Source organism: Zootoca vivipara, chromosome 14 (assembly GCF_965207765.1).
Source record: "Zootoca vivipara chromosome 14, rZooViv2.hap1.1, whole genome shotgun sequence".
Classification (NCBI taxonomy): domain Eukaryota; kingdom Metazoa; phylum Chordata; class Lepidosauria; order Squamata; family Lacertidae; genus Zootoca; species Zootoca vivipara.
In genome coordinates, this window is record NC_142597.1 from 32,146,397 (window position 1) to 32,165,826 (window position 19,430).

At 45.8% G+C, this 19,430-nt stretch overlaps 1 protein-coding gene across 1 annotated transcript; it reads left to right on the plus strand.

Moving 5' to 3' along the window:
* Nucleotides 1-926: 926 nt before the first annotated feature.
* Nucleotides 927-19,015, plus strand: UNC45B (unc-45 myosin chaperone B). The gene is made up of 20 exons (XM_035138861.3): nt 927-1,048; nt 2,040-2,201; nt 2,684-2,720; nt 2,975-3,150; nt 4,192-4,281; nt 5,629-5,796; nt 7,119-7,287; nt 7,652-7,822; nt 8,668-8,839; nt 9,776-10,076; nt 11,069-11,163; nt 12,141-12,282; nt 12,627-12,767; nt 14,074-14,201; nt 14,625-14,691; nt 14,964-15,077; nt 15,436-15,551; nt 16,445-16,562; nt 16,740-16,895; nt 18,318-19,015. Exons 2-20 carry the CDS (start codon nt 2,040-2,042, stop codon nt 18,582-18,584), a joined length of 2,790 nt encoding a protein of 929 aa, XP_034994752.3. The 5' UTR covers nt 927-1,048; the 3' UTR covers nt 18,585-19,015.
* The last annotated feature ends 415 nt before the right edge of the window (nt 19,016-19,430 follow it).

Genomic DNA, 19,430 nt, shown 5'->3' on the forward strand with positions numbered 1-19,430 from the left:
CAACAGTTTCAGTTTTCAGCATTAACTCTGAAATCCTTGTAGCTCAGCCAGCCAGCCAGCCAGCCAGCCGCCAATCAATTCTGTCATTCTGCAGGAATTTATTTGGTTCTCCAAATTTCATTTGCTTAAAAACAAAACAAAACACGAAACATATTAAGAAATCAAAATCTGATCATAATGTTTTAAAACACAATTATATGGCTGCATGTACAGAATCCATAAAGGATGTCCAGTTTATTTGCTTCTCCAAATTTCATTTGCTTTTTTAAAAAACTACACTAAACATATGAAACAATCAAAATTTGATCATGATGTTTTAAAACACAGTTATATGGCTGTATGTAAAGAATCCATAAAGAATGTCCGGTTTACAATTAATCAGCCCAGTCAATACTTTTTGCTTTTTGGCCAGTGTATCTGGAGTTTTCGCCTCTAGCTGTTTCCATTGTTTGGGATTTCTCCAAACCCTTGGAGAAGGAACGTAATTTCTGAATGTAATCTCTGCCGGCGGTGGGGTGGGGGCAGTTCTCGAAGGTACTGGAGGCATCCAGCAAGTTGCAGCTGCTCCTGAAACTCTTCTAGGACTCTGGAGTAAAAGCCATTTGTCCCAGAGTTTCAAATGTCTGACACTTCCTTAAATAGAATGGGAAGGAGCAGAGTACATTTCAGGGGGTGGGGTGGGGAGAATCCTGGGGGGCTATTTGCATTTCTCTCTCTCTATTAAATAGGCCCTCCTTCAGTCTTGCCCAAGATTGGTGCACATTTTGGACACACATTTCAGCAAATTGTTCAGACCCATCCATTGCGCTCAGTTTAAAGCCAAGCATTGTTTCAGGAAGTTAGACCTTCACCCCTGAGGTCTTTCGCACAGTGCTACAGTCCTGGATCTGTGACCATTTCATTGAGCTATATATATATACCTATCTATCCGAAGCCCAGGCAGGCATATCAGTCCACTTACACAAAGAGAGGAGTGCTCGCGGTTCATTGATTGAAGGGAAAACAGCAGATATTGGTGAATAATCTCAGAGTTTGGAAACTGCAGAAGGTATGGAAATCTGGGTAGTGAGCGGGTAGGAACTGAAATCAAATAGCAGATTGAAGCTGGTGGTTGTGTTGAAAATCAACCATGGGTTTTGCTTGTGTTGGAGATGGAATGTGAGATTGTGTCAAGCGATAGTGACATATCCCAGAGGCATATTGTGGCTGGCCAAATATAGCTGCTTACGGGAGAGTCTGCTGTGGGGTAGACGATGGAAGAATTTCGGAGCCACCTGAAAAAGGAGCAAGCAAATTTTCGTGGCAACAGCTTTCGGAAACTTAAAGCCCACACATACACACAAACACACACAAACACATGTACATGTATACAGTATATTGATTGGTTGTTTAATTAATTGATTAGCTTTTGAGACTGTAGATGTAAAAAGCCAAGCAAAAGAAATATTAAAAATCAAGCAAAAGAATGATCAAGCAAAAGAAAAATTTAAAAAACCATACCTGTAATCATCATAACTGTGACTGAGTGAAGTACATCATCCACATGCCATGCCTCAGCTTAGCGGGGAAAGGCAAGGAAGAAGGGGCTCAACGGAAATAGACAAAATTATGCAGTGTGGGGAGAAAGTGGAGGATGACCCAAATGGTCAAGGGAATGGAATGACTTTCCTGTGAGGAAAGGCTGCAGCGTTTGGGGTGTTTTAGTTTAGAGAAAAGCTGAGAAAGAAGTGACATGGTAGATTACAAAATTATGAATGGCATGGAGAAAGTGGATATCGAACTGTTTTTCTCCCTTTCTTACCTCTGCATAGATAGAGGCTCAGGAGCGGGGGGGGGGGGTGTTAGCCTACTGCTCAAAGGTTATATTCCCACCTGTTGCTCCTCCCACTTTTCCCTCTGGCTCTGCCCACCCATGAGTTTGCCCAGAAAGGAATGCAGCCCTCCTGTTGATGGAGAGGGCCAAGCAGAGAGGTCTCGAGGGCCTATCCAGTCCTACTACATCCCTGTCCTAGACAGATAGTGTTGGTTTCTTTTCCTAGATGGATGACGCTTCACAGCTGAAGGAGGAGGGAAATAAGTATTTCCAAGACAATGATTATGAGAATGCTATCAAAAGCTACACCAAAGCCCTCAAGGTCGCCAAAGACAAATCGCTTCAGGCGGTGTTGTTCCGAAACCGGGCAGCTTGTTTCCTGAAAAAGGTAAAGCCAATGAGATTAGATGTTGGGTAGCTCAACGGGTAGAGAATGAGACTCTTAATCTCAGGGTTGTGGGTTCAAGCCCCACATTGGGCAAAAGATTCCTGCATTGTGGGGGGGCTGGACTGGATGACCTTGTGGTCCCATCCCACTCTACAATACTAGGGTTCTTGATGAGGAAATTCCCCGTAAAATGGGAATCAATTAGGACAGGCATTCAAATATAATACAAAAGAATAAATAGAGATAGTGTTATGCATCAGTGCAGTAGTCCAACTATTGATGAACTTCAGGTGTCAATGAGAAGTCATTTTATGAAGTCATGAATGAGTTGTAGATACTGAAAGTTGAACAAGTTGACTTGCTTGTGCAATAGTCAACCTTCAAAAGGTGTTGCGGCAGGGGGTGGGGAAGAGAATTCGGCTGAGATCAAAGCCAGCCGTCTCAGTCACTGATTCCAGCCATTTTTCTTCCCAAATTCTTAGGAGAACTATGCGCAGGTGGCGTCAGACGCATCCAGAGGTAGGTCAAACAATAGCTCTGTCATTTCAGATTAACCTCCACAAACCCAAACCTTTTTTAAAAAGTACACAGATGGGACAGTCCCTGTTCGCATACTTGCAATCTGAATGACATGGCATAAAAGGAAAAGGGGATGGGAGGAAAGAGAAAAAACAAGCAAACTTCAGCAGAGCCACATGGAGTGGGCCAAATGCTCCAGCCAGATGGAATAGCTGCTGCAAGGTGACAGTTGTCATTTGCTAATTCCCCACTAGCTATCGACATCAATGCTTCTGATATTAAAGCCTTATACCGACGTAGCCAAGCTCTGGAGAAGCTTGGCAAGCTGGATCACGCCTTCAAAGATATCCAGAGGTGTGCCACTATTGAGCCCCGGAATAAAAACTTCCAAGAGACCCTCCGGCGTCTAGGAGCCTCTATCCAGGAGAAGGTAAGCACAGAGTAAGGTTGGCACACTGGTCAATTGACTGGTCAGAGACTGTCACCCAACTTCCTGTTTTTTTTTTACCATGGTCAGCTACTGTCAAATATTCCAAGAATGCCACTATATGGATGGCAGCTAACTTTTTTAAGAAGAAGAAAAAGTCATAATGATGGCATTTCTTATTTCCTGGGCCTCTGGAGTGTCATTTGCAATCTTGTGCAGATACAGGAAGAGAACAGCATCATTTTTTGTTTCTACTTGGAGTTTCTGATGCTGCTCATCAGTGAAAACTGTGGCCACATTCACACCATACATATAAAGCACCATAACAGCACTTCACACAGTCATGGCTTCCCCCCCAAAGAATTCTGGGAGCTGTAGTTTGTTAAGGGGTGCTAGAGAGTTGTTATTCCTCTCCCAGAGCTACAACTCCCAGAGTGCTTTAACAGTCAATCCCGTTTCATGGGTAACTCTGGGAACTGGAGCTCTGGGAGGGGAACAGGCAGTCTGTTAACAGCTCTCAGCACCCTTAATGAATTACGTTTTCCAGGTTGCTTTGGGGGAAGCCATGTGATGCCACATTAACTATATAGTTCAGATGGGGCTTCAGTTCAGTTCTGCTGAATCAAGTTGCTCACTTAGAGCTCTCCATGGTCCTGAATTCCTGATCTGCCATATTTTGTGGGTGCTGAAGTGTCCTCTCCCACAGCTACAATTTTCAGACTTCCCTGTAAAGAGGGATAGATTGCTAACTTCCCTGGGAACTATAGCATTGGGAAGGGGACTTGGGATGTTTCCTAGCAACTCACAGCACCCTTAACATACTACAGTTTCCAGGATACTTTGGGGGAGAAGCCATGACTCCCCCAAGTGGTATCATAGTGCTTTCAATGAATGGTGTGAATGTGGCCTGTGACAGTGGGGGTGTGGGTATGGTTTGGGAGGGTGGGGAGTCCCGAGGGCCAGAGGGCCACATTTCACCCTTGGGCCTGAGGTTGCCCACTACTTGTCTAACTCATATCTTGTTTCCCAACTGACCTGGTGCAGCTGCGTGTCCAGTTCTCTACCGATGCCAGGGTCCAGCAAATGTTTGAGATCCTGCTAGATGAGAAGAGTGAGAAAGAGAAGCGAGAGAAGGTGAGGATTGATTTATTAACAACCCAAAAGTGTGGCAGCAGAGTATTGCATCACACCATATAAAAACCAAACAAACAGTAGACAACAAGAGAAAGAAATGGTGACATGCCAATATAAAAAGCAATACATCCATATTTCCTGAGCGGGCATGAATGATGAATGTTGAGCATCTATGTCTAAAGCAAAGGAAATAAAATTCCCACCAGTATTCCAGATCCTCCACCACCCTGGAAACATGCAGCTTATGTGTGACTTCCCTGCCCCGCCCCCTTGCAATAGCCAAAGTCCATAAATACCTATAACACACAGCCAAATGCAGTTCTCCATTGCTGGGTTATTGAAGTCCTGGCTGCAGCTAACATCCATCTCAAAAGCTCTTTAGAACAACAAACTTTCATGTAGTCCTTCCGCATACAGAGTAATGACAGTTGTGGGGAAGCCTAAACAGGTGGTTTAATTATTACAGATACTGTATTTCTTTATATACTTGGGGGTTATTTGTTTATAATAAGTAAGATTTATGTCCTGGCTTCCAGTTATTGAAGAACAAGAACTCAGAAGATGATTCTTCCCAAAGGCTTTCATGCTTAAATCAGTGTGATACATATGCAGAAACAGTGGTCAAACCTATTATTTATTTCAAAAAATGTATACACTGCTTCATTGCAAAAAAAAAAAAGGCGCCCTCAAAGCAGTTTTTATAAAGATAAAACAAAACTATCAATAGGAAGAATTAGTAACAATAATTTAAGAACTTCAAAGAGTTAAATTAACGATAAACTAAAAGCAGATTAAAGCCTCCCACCAGATGTCAAAGAGAAAAACAATTACAGTGGTGCCTCGCAAGACGAAATTAATTCATGCCATGAGTCGCTTCGTCTAGCAATAATTTCGTCTTGCGAAGCGTGGGTTGCTGCGGCAAAAAAAAAAAACCCGCCGAAAAACTTTGTCTTGCAAAGCACGGCCATTGAAAACTTCATCTTGCGAGTCACCAAAAACATCGCAAGACGCTTTCACCTAGCTAGTTTTTCGTTGCGCGAGGCATTCGTCTTGCGAGGTACCACTGTAACAGACTTTTAGTGGACATCTGAAGGCAGCCCTGTTTAGGGAAGCTTTTAATGTTTAATAAATTGTTGTATTTTAATACTTCTGTTGAAAGCCGCCCAGAGCGCCCGGGGAAACCCAGCCAGATGGGCGGGGTATAAATAATAAATTATTATTATTATTATTATTATTATTATTATTATTATTTAAATATCTGGGTAGGCTTGCCTAAACAAATATATATATATTGGAGTTTGTATAGCCATTCGGTTATGTCAATTGCCATTTCTTTTAAAAAACCAGGCTGCAAACAATCTCATTGTCCTCGGCCGGGAGGAAGCGGGCGCAGAGAGGATATTCCAGAACAATGGCCTGAACCTGCTACTGAGGCTGATAGACACAAAAAACCCAGAGCTAGTCCTTGCAGCGATAAGGACCCTTTCAGGGATGTGCACAGATCATAAGGCAAGGGTAAGTGTTCTCTGAGGTTGCCTGGTTCACACATCACCCTCTGCTCCACACCCTCCCCCCCCCTGGTCCCAGACCCACTGTTGACCAAATCCTAACTTTACTTTATGTTCTTTGTATCATACCTTTCTCTCAGCACAGGCATAAATTAAGACAGATGCAACTAAAGTACACTATACGTGTGTGTGTGTGTGTGTGTGTGTGTGTGTAGTTTTAAGAAATTAAATAAGTAACCATGTTAAAACGGCAGCGAGAACACTAAAAAACTTTTAAAAGGACGAATACTAACAGCTGAAAGAAAACTACCAGGCAAGCCTCCCATGGAAGAGAGCTCCACAATCTGGGAGCAGCCACAGGGAAGGCCTTCTCCTTCCACACCCTCCCAAGGGACACGGGTGGCGCTGTGGTCTAAACCAATGAGCCTCTTGGACTTTCCAATCAGAAGGTTGATGGTTCGAATCTCCGTGGGTGAGCTCCCGTTGCTCTGTCCCAGCTCCTGCCAACCTAGTAATTTGAAAGCACGTCAAAGTGCAAGTACAGTCATACCTCGGTTTAAGTACACATCGGTTTGAATACTTTCAGTTTAAGTACACCGTGGAGCCGTCTGGAACGGATCAATCCACTTTCCATTACTTTCAATGGGAAAGTTCGCTTCAGGTTAAATACGCTTCAGGTTAAGTACGGACTTCCAGAACCAATTACACTCATACTTCAGGTTAAGTATGCTTCAGGTTGAGTACTCCACAGACTTTCTGGAACGGAGTAATTCACTTTCCATTACTTTCAATGGGAAAGTTCGCTTCAGGTTATGTACGCTTCAGGTTAAGTACAGACTTCCGGAACCAAATGTGTACTTAAACCGAGGTACCACTGTAGATAAATAGGTACAGCTGTTGTGAGACGGTAAATGGCATTTCCGTACGCGCGGGTTTCTGTCACGGTGTTCCGTTGCCTTGGAAGCAAGGCATGCTGGCCACATGACCTGGAAAGCTGTCTATGGACAAACACCGGTTCCCTCGGCCTAAAAGCGAGATGAGCGCCGCAACCCCATAGTCGCCTTTGACTGGACTTAACCGTCCAGGAGTCCTTTACCTTTACCTTTCCACACCCTCCCACAGGATGGACCAACGGTCTGCCTTGATGTAAGGCATCGTCCTGAGGCCCCGTGTTCCTATGAATTTGTCCAGTCCTCTTTTTAAGCCACCCAAGTTAGTGGCTCCTACTGCCTCCTGCAGGAACGCGTTTCATAGTTTTTACTCTGCATCAGCATGAGAAAACATGGGCAGGTAAATCAGACAAAAATCAATCTCTCGTTCGCTGGACAGGCAACAGCCATCCTTCACATGCTGGGAATTGACAATATCTGCCTGTGGATGTCCAGCAACCATGAAGAGATCTCGCTGGCTGTCTCCAACCTCCTGCAGGCCATCATTGACTCGCTAGCCGGGGAAGGCAAGAAGGAAGAGCATGGAAAAGAGGATGCCTTGGTGCTGGGTAATTATTGGCAACTCTGCTAAAAGGTGCATTGATAAGTGTTGATCTGAGCGTTGAAGATTTTGGCGGAAACTTGCTCCGAGTTCGAGTTCTATATCCATCTGGAGGGCATCAGGTAGTTGAAGGCTGATACGAATGAAAGTTAGTCCCTGTGCATATTATTTATTTACAAAAATATTTATGTCATTAAAATAATCAAAGAGGTTTACAGCCTTGAGGTTACCAACACATGAACTACAGTGGCCAGGCTGTCCCTGTTCAGAAATGGATGGATACTAACAGCTACACCAATCATTTTCCAGAAATGACCGTGTTTTGCCCAACTTTCTTTCTTTTCTTTTCTTTTCTTTTCTTTTCTGCACAGACCCAAAGAAGGACCTGAAGGCAGTCACAATGCGCCTTCTGGACATGCTCCCCAATAAAAAGGTGTCTGGACAAGGCCGAGACCGTGCTCTCAATTTGCTCAATAAGAACATACCGAGGAAGGACCTGAGAATTCATGACAACAGCAGGACCCTGTTTGTCATTGACAACGGTAAGCCCAGTGCCAATATCCTCTTTTCCTCATGGTCCAAGATCTGACAACAGGCAGAGAACATAGCTGTCAAGTTTTCCCTTTTCTCGCGAGGAAGCCTATTCAGCATAAAGGAATTTCCCTTAAAAGAAGGGAGAACTTGACAGCTATAGTAGAGAGAGCCAGTGTGGCACAATAGTTAGAGTGTTGGATTATGACCTGGGAGACCAGGGTTTGAATGCCAACTCAGCCAGGAAGCTCCCTGGGGGGACCTAGGGCTGGTCACTCACTGTCTCTCAAACTCACTATCCCACAGAGTTGTTGTGGGCATTCAATGGGAAGAAGGAGAGCCCCAGGCACCACCTTGATCTTCTTGGAAGAAAGGAGGCCTCGGCCCAGTATACCTGAAGGGGTGTCTCCACCCCCATCGTTCAGCCCAGACACTGAGGTCCAGCTCCGAGGGCCTTCTGGCCGTTCCCTCACTGCGAGAAGTGAGGTTACAGGGGACCAGGCAGAGGGCCTTCTTGGTAGTGGCGCCCACGCTGTGGAATGACCTCCAACCAGATGTCAAGGAAATAAACAACTCTTTGACTTTTAGAAGACATCTGAAGGCAGCCCTGTATCGGGAAGTTTTTAGTGTTTGATGATTTATTGTGTTGTCTACACAGGCTGGCAGAGGCTCCTCGGGGGTTCAGGCTGGGGAATTCTCAGCTCTACTTGGAGATGTTACAGTATTAGGGTTTGAACGTAGGGCCTTCTGTATGCGGAGCACGTGCTCAATCGCTGAGCCCCGTCCAAGGTTGCATCTCTGCATTTGAGTGTAAACTGACCCGGTGTTCGCTCCCTTCCCCCTGCTTTGCTCCCAGGTCTCAAGAAGATCCTGAAAGTTGCTGGCCAGATCCCTGACATGCCAAACTGCCTCCCTTTGACGGAGAACACCCAGCTGACAGCTTCGGTGCTCCTGAACAAGCTGTATGACGATTTGCGGTGCGACCCAGAGAGGGATAACTTCAGGGTGCTCTGCGAAGAGTACATCCAGTGAGTAAGGGGGCTGTGTGTCCTGCTTTACAGAGGACAGTGAAAGTCCTCTCTACCTGTAGGCATTTGAAGAGCTGCCCATTTCAAGCCTTCTTGAAAGAGAACTCCAAGAAGGGAGGGCAATTCAACTGGGGAGGAGGGAGGCTTGAAGTTGACCAGCCACAGTGAGCACCCACACAGGTCCACCTGGTCACAGGAAGAATATAAGAACATAAGAAGAGCCTGCTGGATCAGGCCAATGGCCCATCTAGTCCAGCATCTTGTTCTCAGAGTAGCCAGGACCTGAGCACAAGAGCGCTCTTCTCTCCTGTAGTCTCCAGCAACCACTATTCAGAAGCATTGCTGCCTCCAACTGTGGAGGCAAAGCATAGCCATTGTGGCTAATAGCCATTGATAGCCCTCTCCTCCACAAATTTACCCAATCCCCTTTTAAAGCCACCCAGGTTGGTGGCCATCCCTGCCTCCTGTGGCAGGGAGTTCCATAGTTTAACTATGCACCGCGTGGAGAAGTCATTCATTTTACCTGTCCCCAAAACCCCAGAATTCAGCTTCATTGGATGACCATGAGGTCTACCATTAAGAGAGGGAGAATAATTTTTCTCTTTCCACTTTCTCCACGCCATGTGTCATTTTATACAGTCTCCCTCCACCAGGGTGAGATGCAGGACTTTTTTTCCCAGCCAGAACGCACTGGAGCTCAGCTCCAGCCCCTCTCAGGCAGGTGGGTGCCCTTGCCATTCTAAGAGAACAAGGGAGGTGTTCATGGTGAGCTCTGGCACCTCTTTTTCTAGGAAAAAATAGGACTGGTGAAATGGGTGGATTAATTAAATCATGGGTGGATATCCTAAGTTTCCCCAAGCCCCAATGGGCCATTTTGATGGGTAGGTAGGGACACCAAGCCTTCCTCTTCCTTCCTCTGCTTTTCCATGTTTCTAGGAGCAAAATTGACCCCCAGGACATGGACAAGACTCTGCACGCCATCCAGACAGTGTCTGGCGTCCTGCAGGGGCCTTTTGATTTGGGGAACAAACTGCTGGGCATGAAAGGGGTCATGGAGATGATGGTGGCCCTCTGCGGCTCTGAGCGAGAGATCGATCAGCTGGTGGCCGTGGAAGCCCTGATCCACGCTTCGACCAAGTTGAGCCGGGCCACCTTCATCATCACCAACGGGATCAGCCTGCTGAAGGAAATCTACAAGAAGACCCAGAATGAGAAGATCAAGATCAGAGCTCTGGTGGTCAGTTCTCCTGGCTCAGGGGTGGGGTGGGGGGAACAGTGGGGAACCCTGTTCCCCTCAGTCACTGGGGCAACCTTGCCTCCCCTGTGAAGATGGAATGCCACTCGTGAGATGGTTGATTATCCTCAGTGCAGGAAGGCTTTCCCTAGGGCAAGGTTAAATGTTCTTCCTTATAATGACAGACAACAAAACCCCAATGAACGGCAGTTGCTGCCCTTGTAGCAATGCTGAGGTGAAGTGCATCATGCAGGTCCTTCCCTGGCGCAGTTTCAACCAAGGGACTAGGAAAGACTTAATGCACCCCATTGTGCAGCCCCTCCCTGGCTGCTCTTACGATCACTTTACTATAGGTCCCCATAAACCAGTCACAGAGCAAATGGCAACATGTTTTAATATGGCCTTCTTAGAATCGCAGAATTGTAGATCTGGAAGGGACCATGAGGGTCATCTGGTCTAATTTCCTGTAATGCAGAAATCCTTTTGCCCAACATGGGGCTCAAACCCACCATCCTAAGATTAAGATCCTAATGCTCTACCGACTGAACTATCCTAGTGCCACGTGATTTAGACCACATGATTTCTGTCTGTTTATGTTGCAAACCACCCTGTGATCTTTGGGTGAAGGGTGGCGGTACAACAACAACAACAACAACATCCTATTTAGGATTATAATTCTGTATTTCAGTTGTAGTAAGGTGTGCTAATGTTGTTGTCAATTGTTATAAAATAGTTACAGTACAGAATGTTGACTAAAAATGAAGAGATAATGATGGGCAAGGTGCCTTTTGGGAGAAGGTGTTTAGGATCTGTACCAACCCTACACCTTGCAGCTGGGAAGCCTACAAAACCTAAATCCAAGCGATTTGAGCTGTAGGTGGAGGCCTGCCTTTTGAAGTACATGCCACAGCAGAGTGTCATTTTTAAAAGGGGGTGGGTGTGGCTATTCCAGTGCAATATTGAGCCCACCGATACCTCCTTGATTCTCTCCCCAGGGCCTTTGCAAGCTAGGCTCCGCCGGGGGCACAGACTATGGCCTGCGACAGTTTGCCGAAGGGTCAACAGAGAAGCTGGCCAGGCAGTGCCGGAAGTAAGTGGCAGAAGACCGACCTTGGGGACGAGGGGTGGAGGAGTTGGAAGAGCAGATTCCACAACAGATGCTGCCTCTTCCAGTCTCTCAAGTTTGAATGCCAGACTAATTGCTAGCTCCTCCCAGGCGCTTTCTGGAAGCATATTCTTCAAACATCCCAGCAAGACTCTTAGGTCCATGTGGTGTGTAATATCCTAGCATTTCTGTAACAGAATCACATCTTCCATGCTCTTCTGGTAACTTCCAGATTGGATTACTGCAATGCGTTCCACGTGGGGCTGCCCTTGAAGATTATTCGGAAACTTCAGTCGGTCCAAAATACAGCTGCCAGATTACTGGCTGGGGTTCCATTTAAATCTGATGTAAACCCTGTTTTGAAACAGCTGCGATGGTATTGGTGTTTAAAGCCCTAAATGACTCAGGCCCCACATGCCTGAAAGACTACATCCTTTCCTACAGACCCTCTCAGGTGCTGAGATCAGCAAAGTGGGCCCTCTTGGTAGTTCTTCCACCCTCAGAGACCTGTAGGGGCTGGCCAGGGAGAGAGCCTTCTCTGTGGTGGCCCCTAAGCTATGGAACTCCCTCCTCACAGAGATGCGTCTGGCACCTTCATTTCACAGCTTCCTGAGAATGCCTTTGGTGCTGAGGTGTATGGTTTTAGGACCCACCTTATTTTAATGATTGCAGGTTGTTTTAAATTGTTTTTAATATTGTATTTTAATGCTGTAAGCTGCCCTGGGATGAAAGAGAGAAAGAGAGAGAGAGAGAGAGAGAGAGAGAGAGAGAGAGAGAGAGAGAGAGAGAGAGAGAGAGAGAGAGAGAGAGAAAATGACAGCAATAATAATCCTGTTTTGCAAATAATCAATAATCTAGATATTTAAAGAGTCCAAAGACATCAGCTTAAAATCTGTTCTCCTCCAATATCTTCTCCAACGTTTGCCTTACTGAGCCTCATCTTCCTTGCCTCATTCCTTCAGATGGCTGTGCAACCCTGCCATTGACACCCGCACAAGGAAGTGGGCTATAGAAGGTCTTGCTTATTTGACCCTGGATGCCGACGTGAAGGATGACTTTGTGGAGGATGAGCCAGCCATGCAGGCCATGTTTGAATTAGCCAAGGTAGGCTGAATGCCACATACATGCAGATCGTTACGGCCCTAGTTGCCCACTGCTGTAGTTTTTCACCATTATTTTCACAAAATAATGTCCCAGGTGGCTCAACTGAACAAATCATAAGCATAATGGAAACAGAAATAATCACAATACTGTACTTCAATATGCAGAACTGACATTGTTAATAGGTGCCCTTTCCACATTTGTACGAACTCAATCTTTTATGTATGCAACCCTTGGACTGGACAAAGGTCTCCCTTGCTTTCAAAGTCTCTCTCACTTTAAAGACCTGATTTTATCTTCTTCTTTTTTTAAAAAACAAACCAACACTTTGATTTTGCCTTTTACAGACAAGCGACAAGACCATTTTGTACTCAGTGGCCACCGTCTTGGTGAACTGCACCAACAGCTACGATGTCAAGGAAATTATCCCGGAACTCGTGCAATTGGCCAAGTTTTCCAAGCAGCATGTTCCCGAGGAACACCCAAAGGTAGCTGGCCGGTCATCCTTGGCAACACCAAATGCTGTTAATAGCCAGCAGGAAAGAACTCTGCCCTAGCAATGGGAGAGAATTTTTATTCAGTTTGCACTGAAAACCAAACCTACCTATTTTGCACTTTGCAAAATAGTACCAGAACCGAAGCAAAGCCATGCTCCACAATTCACATCACATTTTGCATTGCGGTTCTCCAACAAAGTATTATGTACAAAAAGACCGTTAACATATAATTTAAAACAGTTGAAAGCCCCAAAACAAATACATTAAAAACCTATTAGTGAAAATAACATACAAAATGAATGTATGTAATTTCATTCTTTTTTACCCCATTATAAACATCTGGCTAATGTGTTCCCTGTGCTTTTTACCTGGGTTCTTGAATGCTGTTCATTGGCTATAATAATAAATATTGAACCTGGTTTGGAAAAGCATTATATTAGGGGGAAAGCTTTGCATAAATGTGTGCATTATGGATATGTATATTAGGCAAAAGTGCAGACAAATGTGTGTATCCAGGAGAAACTCGCATTAAAATCCTGATTAATTTTCATGAGGGCTTGTTAAAAAAAAACATCGCAAGCTGCTGTAGAAATATAAGGAACTGAAGAGTGGGAAAACGGAAAACTGAAATATATTTATTTATTACATTTATATACCACCTTTTCCACCAAGGCACTCAGGGAAGTGTAAGTGGTTTTCCTCCTCACCATTTTATCCTCACAACAACCCTGTGAGGTACAGGTCAAACTCGGAAAATCAGAATATCGTCGAAAAGTGCATTTATTTCAGTAATGCAACTTATTATTTTTAATTTTAATTTTTACAAATGCTTTCTTTTGGAAATTTCACCGTAATAAAACAAATAGTTACAATAATACAAAAATAAACATTGCTACTACATTTCGTTAATTCCATTCCATTTATAATTGACCCGCCTAAAGACAAATAATTACAATTACAACAAATAAAGGCTTGACATATCTTGCTTTCCATGTCATGCATCTATCTCATATATTGGTTTCACCTTTTAAGTTGCGTTACTGAAATAAATGCACTTTTCGACGATATTCTAATTTTCCGAATTTCACCTATAGGTTGGGCTAAGAGAAGACTCGCCTTTAAGGTCACACCCAGTGTGAGTGAGGATTTGAACCCTGGTTCTCCCAAGGCCCTAGTCCAACACGCTAACCACGATACACACCAGAAATTGACAGGTCCACCCACCCCTACTCCTCCACAGGGTGGCAGGGACCAAGATTAAAGTTGGGCTTCACCATGACTCCTTACTCTCCCGCAGGACAAGAAGGATTTTGTCGCAAAGCGGGTCAAACGGTTGGTCGCTGCCGGAGTCACCTCCTCCCTGGTCTGCATGGTGAAAGCGGACAGCGCCATTTTGACCGATCAGACCAAAGAGCTCCTAGCCAGGTAAGCTGCCTCGCTTCCGCCTTTTCAGAATTCTCAGGCGATAGCAGGGTGCAACAGGAAAGTCATTTTAGGAAAGCCTGAAATGTCCGTGCAAGATATCAAGGGTGAACAGTGTACCCTCACAGACTCTAGATTCCAGAGAAGCATCGAACAAAGTCTTGTGTCTGTTTCTGCCCTGAAAGATGTTCACACACTGAATCGGTACTTTAGGGTGAAAGCCGAAGATGTTCCTGTTAATAGCAAGGGTCTGGGGTGGGGGGTTGCCATTCGTTATATGGCCAAAATGGCACCACCCAGGAATCCCCTATAATGTTTCGGATAATCAATCAACCCCTGCCAGCACAGAGACAGGCCATTGCTTTTGTGACATAATCAACAACAACAGGGAACACTTATGCCAAGGGTATGTTTCTCTTCCAACAGAGTTTTTCTTGCTTTGTGTGAAGATGCCAAGGACCGTGGTACCATCGTTGCTCAAGGGGGTGGAAAGGTAATTCTTTCAGCTTCCTATTTCAGATGCTCCTATTTAGGAATACTTTGTGCAATTAATCTGGGGATGTGTGTGCGTGTGGTGGTGGTGTTGTTGTTGTTGTTAGGGGTTTCTTTCTTTCTTTCTTTCTTTCTTTCTTTCTTTCTTTCTTTCTTTCTTTCTTTCTTTCTTTAGCATAATGTGCAAATAAGAATTTAGGGTAGAACGCTCTCCCAACAGGGACATTCAACTGTGAGCTTACCTGGTGTCATCACCTAATTTGTTGTTCTTAGGCCCTGATTCCATTGGCTATGGAAGGCACAGAAGTTGGCAAAATCAAAGCGTCACATGCCCTGGCCAAGATCGCAGCCATCTCCAATCCAGACATTGCGTTCCCTGGGGAGAGGGTGAGTCGATCCATGGCATATTTAGAGCATTGTTATGTTTGTGCGAACAGAGCAGAGTCCAGCAACTGGAGAGCACCAGGAGCACATTTATTACTTAGTTTAAAACAAGGAGGGGGGAACTTTTATCAGCCCAAAAGCAGCATTCCCTTTCTGGACAACCTTCTAGGGGCCGAATGCCAGTGGTGGTTGGGGGCTGGAGGCAGAAGTGAGCAGAGCAAGTACTGTACATTTTCCCTTTGTACAGACGGCCTTTTGTTCAGAAAGGCCTCTGCTCTGTTGTTGGGTGTGGCAGGTTCTGAATGGCCACAGGGCTCCATGGTGCCCCAGGGTGACATCCATTTGCCTGACTCTCCCAAAGGTGTATGAAGTCGTGCGTCCTCTGGTCAGTTTGCTGAACACCGAGCGTGATGGGCTACAGAACTACGAGGCTCTTCTGGGCCTCACCAACTTTTCAGGGAGGAGCGACAAGCTCAGGTGAGTTACAGCAGCCATTTTGTTCCCCTGGGGGGATTCATGGCCTCCTGCTATTGGGAGACAGCCTGATCCTTCCTCTACAAAGATAGGGCCAAGATAGGGATCTATTTTTCTCATGTAAGAAAGGACTTATTCACACAGCGCATCGTTAAACTATGAAACTCACTCCTGTGGGACAGTGGGAGGCATTCCCATCAACTGCCCCAGACAAAACGGGACATCCCATTTTTTCTCACGAGACAACAGCAGCCAAAATGGCCGTTGCAGTCTCGTGCTGCACTTTTGGGGGGCATGGCGTCCCAAACACACTTTTTTGCGCTATGCCCCCCCCCCGGCGCCTTTCAGGGGGCTGCAATCTCGCGCAGGTCACATGACTCGTGTGGGAGTGTGGCTCTGGAAAATGGTGCTCTGGTTGGGCCTCTTCATATTGGAAGGTATGAGGAGTCATATGGGCAGAAGTGATGTTGCAGGTCAGCTGGAATCAAATGTCACAAAGAGGCCAATGGGATTCTACCGCAACTAGGCCTGAGAGTGGCCTACCTGTTAGGTGGAGACCAGGGATGCTAACTTGAATAAGATGTTGTGGGGGCCCAGGTAAGTCCTGCCCCGCAAAATTAATCACTTGACGCATTGCACACACACCACTTGAATGGGAATGCCCATCAACTTTGTGGGGGCCCAGCCCCCTCAAATAGTTTATTGCGGGGCCCGAAGCCCCCATGGCCCCTCGGAGGTGGCTCCTAAAGTGGAGACCGAATTTCTCTCAGACTCCCTGCCTCAAGGTTGCCTTGCAGGATTTCAAGAGGTGCAGAATTCTACTACATCTTGCAATTATCGGTAGCATGCTAGTGTGTGTGCTCTGCAATTTCACATGCACACGTTACTTCTTTCAGACAAAAGATCATCAAAGAGAAAGCCCTGCCTGACATTGAGAACTACATGTTTGAAAACCACGATCAGCTTCGGCAGGCGGCCACAGAATGCATGTGCAACCTCGTGGTGAACAAAGAGGTAAAATAGCCCTTGTTACTCAACGGAGGGCAACCTGCAGTCCTATTTGACCTGCCGTGGGTTCCAATTTGGCCCACAAGGCTATAGGTCCCCCCGCACTGTCCCTTTTTGTTGTGGTTAGGGGATGAATTAATCCAGATCTCTCTCACTTTCCCCCACCTCTGCCCCCTGCACCAGGTTCAAGACAGATTCATAGCAGATGGGAATGACCGACTCAAACTGCTCGTGTTGCTGTGTGGCGAGGACGACGACAAAGTCCAGAACGCCGCAGCAGGAGCCCTAGCGATGCTCACGGCTGCCCACAAGAAACTCTGCCATAAGCTGACTGAAGTGGTAAGGGTCTCATTGCCCTGGAGCATTAAGTGTGTGTTTAAAGTTGCCTTTGTATGAGGAAAGTTTGCAGAGCTGGGTACCTTGTAATTTAGAGAAGAGGCGAGTAAGAGGTAACATGATACCGTACCTATATATACCGGTATATAAATGTTCCCACTGCGTGCGTGGATATAACACCCTTCCTCCGTAACCGCTGAACTGAATTCCAACAAATTTGGCCACAACGTTCCATGCCCATCAGGGAGGGATCTGGCGTAAAAATTTTTTCCAAAAAAGCACACCTTTCACACCTCAAATAATGATTAAACACAAAAAACATGGCACCCAAATTATAATCACCAGCAGAAGGTCTGAAGACTCCAACAGCATCCAATAGAAAGACAGATCGCACCCTGCTGCCTCCAAAGCCACGCCACCAGATGACATCACAAAATTCTACAGCAACCAACTGAAAACAGGCCTTTTGCAGCAACAAGGCCCAACATTGCCCAGCAGACTTAATAGGCCACAGCAGACTAGGCCACTTTCCAGACTAGGCCAAGTGGAGGTAGGGGTCTGCCTGGGGGGGGGCGAATAGGGGGCAGGGATAGGTAATTGGTCAGAACAGGGTGGGGGGAGACACAGGGATGAAACCTGCCCTCTCCACAGTATCTCGCCTCGGCTTTGCAGACTAGGCCACTTTCCAGACTAGGCCAAGTGGAGGGGCCGAATAGGTCATAGGTTGGGACAGGGTGGGCCCAATCACAGGGATGAACCGGGGGATGAGGGGGACAGAACAGGGTGGGGGGAGACACAGGGGTGTGCCTATGTAAACATAACACAAAAAAGGGGGACTCTGAAGGTGAGGAGAGTCTGAAGTGGGACTCTGAGGCTCCATTTAACAAACTGAGCCACCGCAACACGTGGCAGAGCCAACTAGTAAGTTTATAAAACAATTCGTGGCATGGAGAAATTGGATAGAGAATTTTTTCTCTCCTTCTCTTATAACACTAGAACTCATGTGCAACCAATGAAGCTGCTTATGGGAAGATTCAGGACAGATAAAATAAAGTAGTTTGTCATGCATTGGAGAAACTATGGAACTCCCTCCTGCAGGAGGCAGTGATGGCCACCAACTTGGATGGCTTTAAAAGAGGACTGGACAAATTCATGGAGGAGAGGGCTATCGATGGCTCGGCTCTGTCGCAACAGAATGCTTCAGAATGCCAGTTGCTGGAAACTGCAAGAGGAGCAAGGGCTTCTGGTTGGCCACTGTGAGAACAGGGTGCTCGACTAGATGGGCCACTGGCCTGATCCAGCAGGCTCTTGGTTTTTATGATGGCTAAAATAGAACCTTGAGGCTTTTTGGAGCTCCTTGAACAGTTCTGTGTAGTTACACATTTCAAAGATGTGCAAGTAACCTAGCAAATCTTATTTCTGCAGACAACCCAGTGGCTGGAGATTCTGCAGAGGCTCTGCCTCCACGACAAGCTGAACGTACAGCACCGTGGGCTCGTGATTGTTTACAATTTAATCCATGCAGAGCAAGAGCTGGCTAAGAAACTAGTGGAAAGTGAGATGCTGGAAATCCTGACCATTGTTGGGAAGCAGGCTGATGACCCCCAGAGGCAGCATGTCCTAAAGGTGGCTCGGGAATGCCTCGTGAAGTTCATGGACTATGGAATGATCAAACCTATGTCTCCCTCATAAGGACACAGGAAATCTAAGCTCTAAAAAGAATGAGGACTAGAGGAGTGGCAAGGAAGTGACTCGACATGTAAAGAACTTATACTGGAAAACTGAAGCATTATTTCCAAAGCTTTGACACAATGCAAATGTTTTTGCCCACAGAAATAGCCCTCAGATTTGTTTCTTCAGGGGGAACCGCAATTTGTTTCTGGGTAGCAAGCCACCTTTCCAAAGCAACTTCCTGTTAAAGTTTTTTCTTTTAGAAGTTCCTGGTGTAGTTTTTATAATTAAATTATGCTCACTGTCTTTTGAACAATTTGACTTCTTGGAAACTCTTAACAACTTTTAACATAGACTCCTCACTAATGAAATTCATGTGATGGTTTTTGTTACAATGTGGTGATTCACTAATAAAATAGGTGTGCAGAAAAATTGCACATTGTGCAGCTTCCTTAAAATGACAAATAGCAAAATAGTGAATGGTTTTGGTAATATTGTGATATGCCATCCCAATCTCCAAATTATTAAGAGGTTTCAGGCCCTTACTCATGGTTTTGTGTCCTTGGAATACCGTATTGGCCCAAATATAAGCCGCACCCGCAAATAAGCCACACCTCTAAAATTCAAGGCTTATTTGTGGGTGTGACCCACCTCCCAGCACTACCGCTCTGAACGGGGAACGGGGACGGCTGGCACCAGCTTGGGGAGGAAGTGCCAGGAAGCGGCAGTGCTGGGAGGCGAGCGTGCAGTGTTTGGTTCCGAATATAAGCTGCACTTTAACTTTTCAGTCGGAATTTGGGAGGGGGGTGGCTTACATTCGGGCCAATACGGTAATAAGGTGGAGGAGCTCATAGCATCAACACCCCA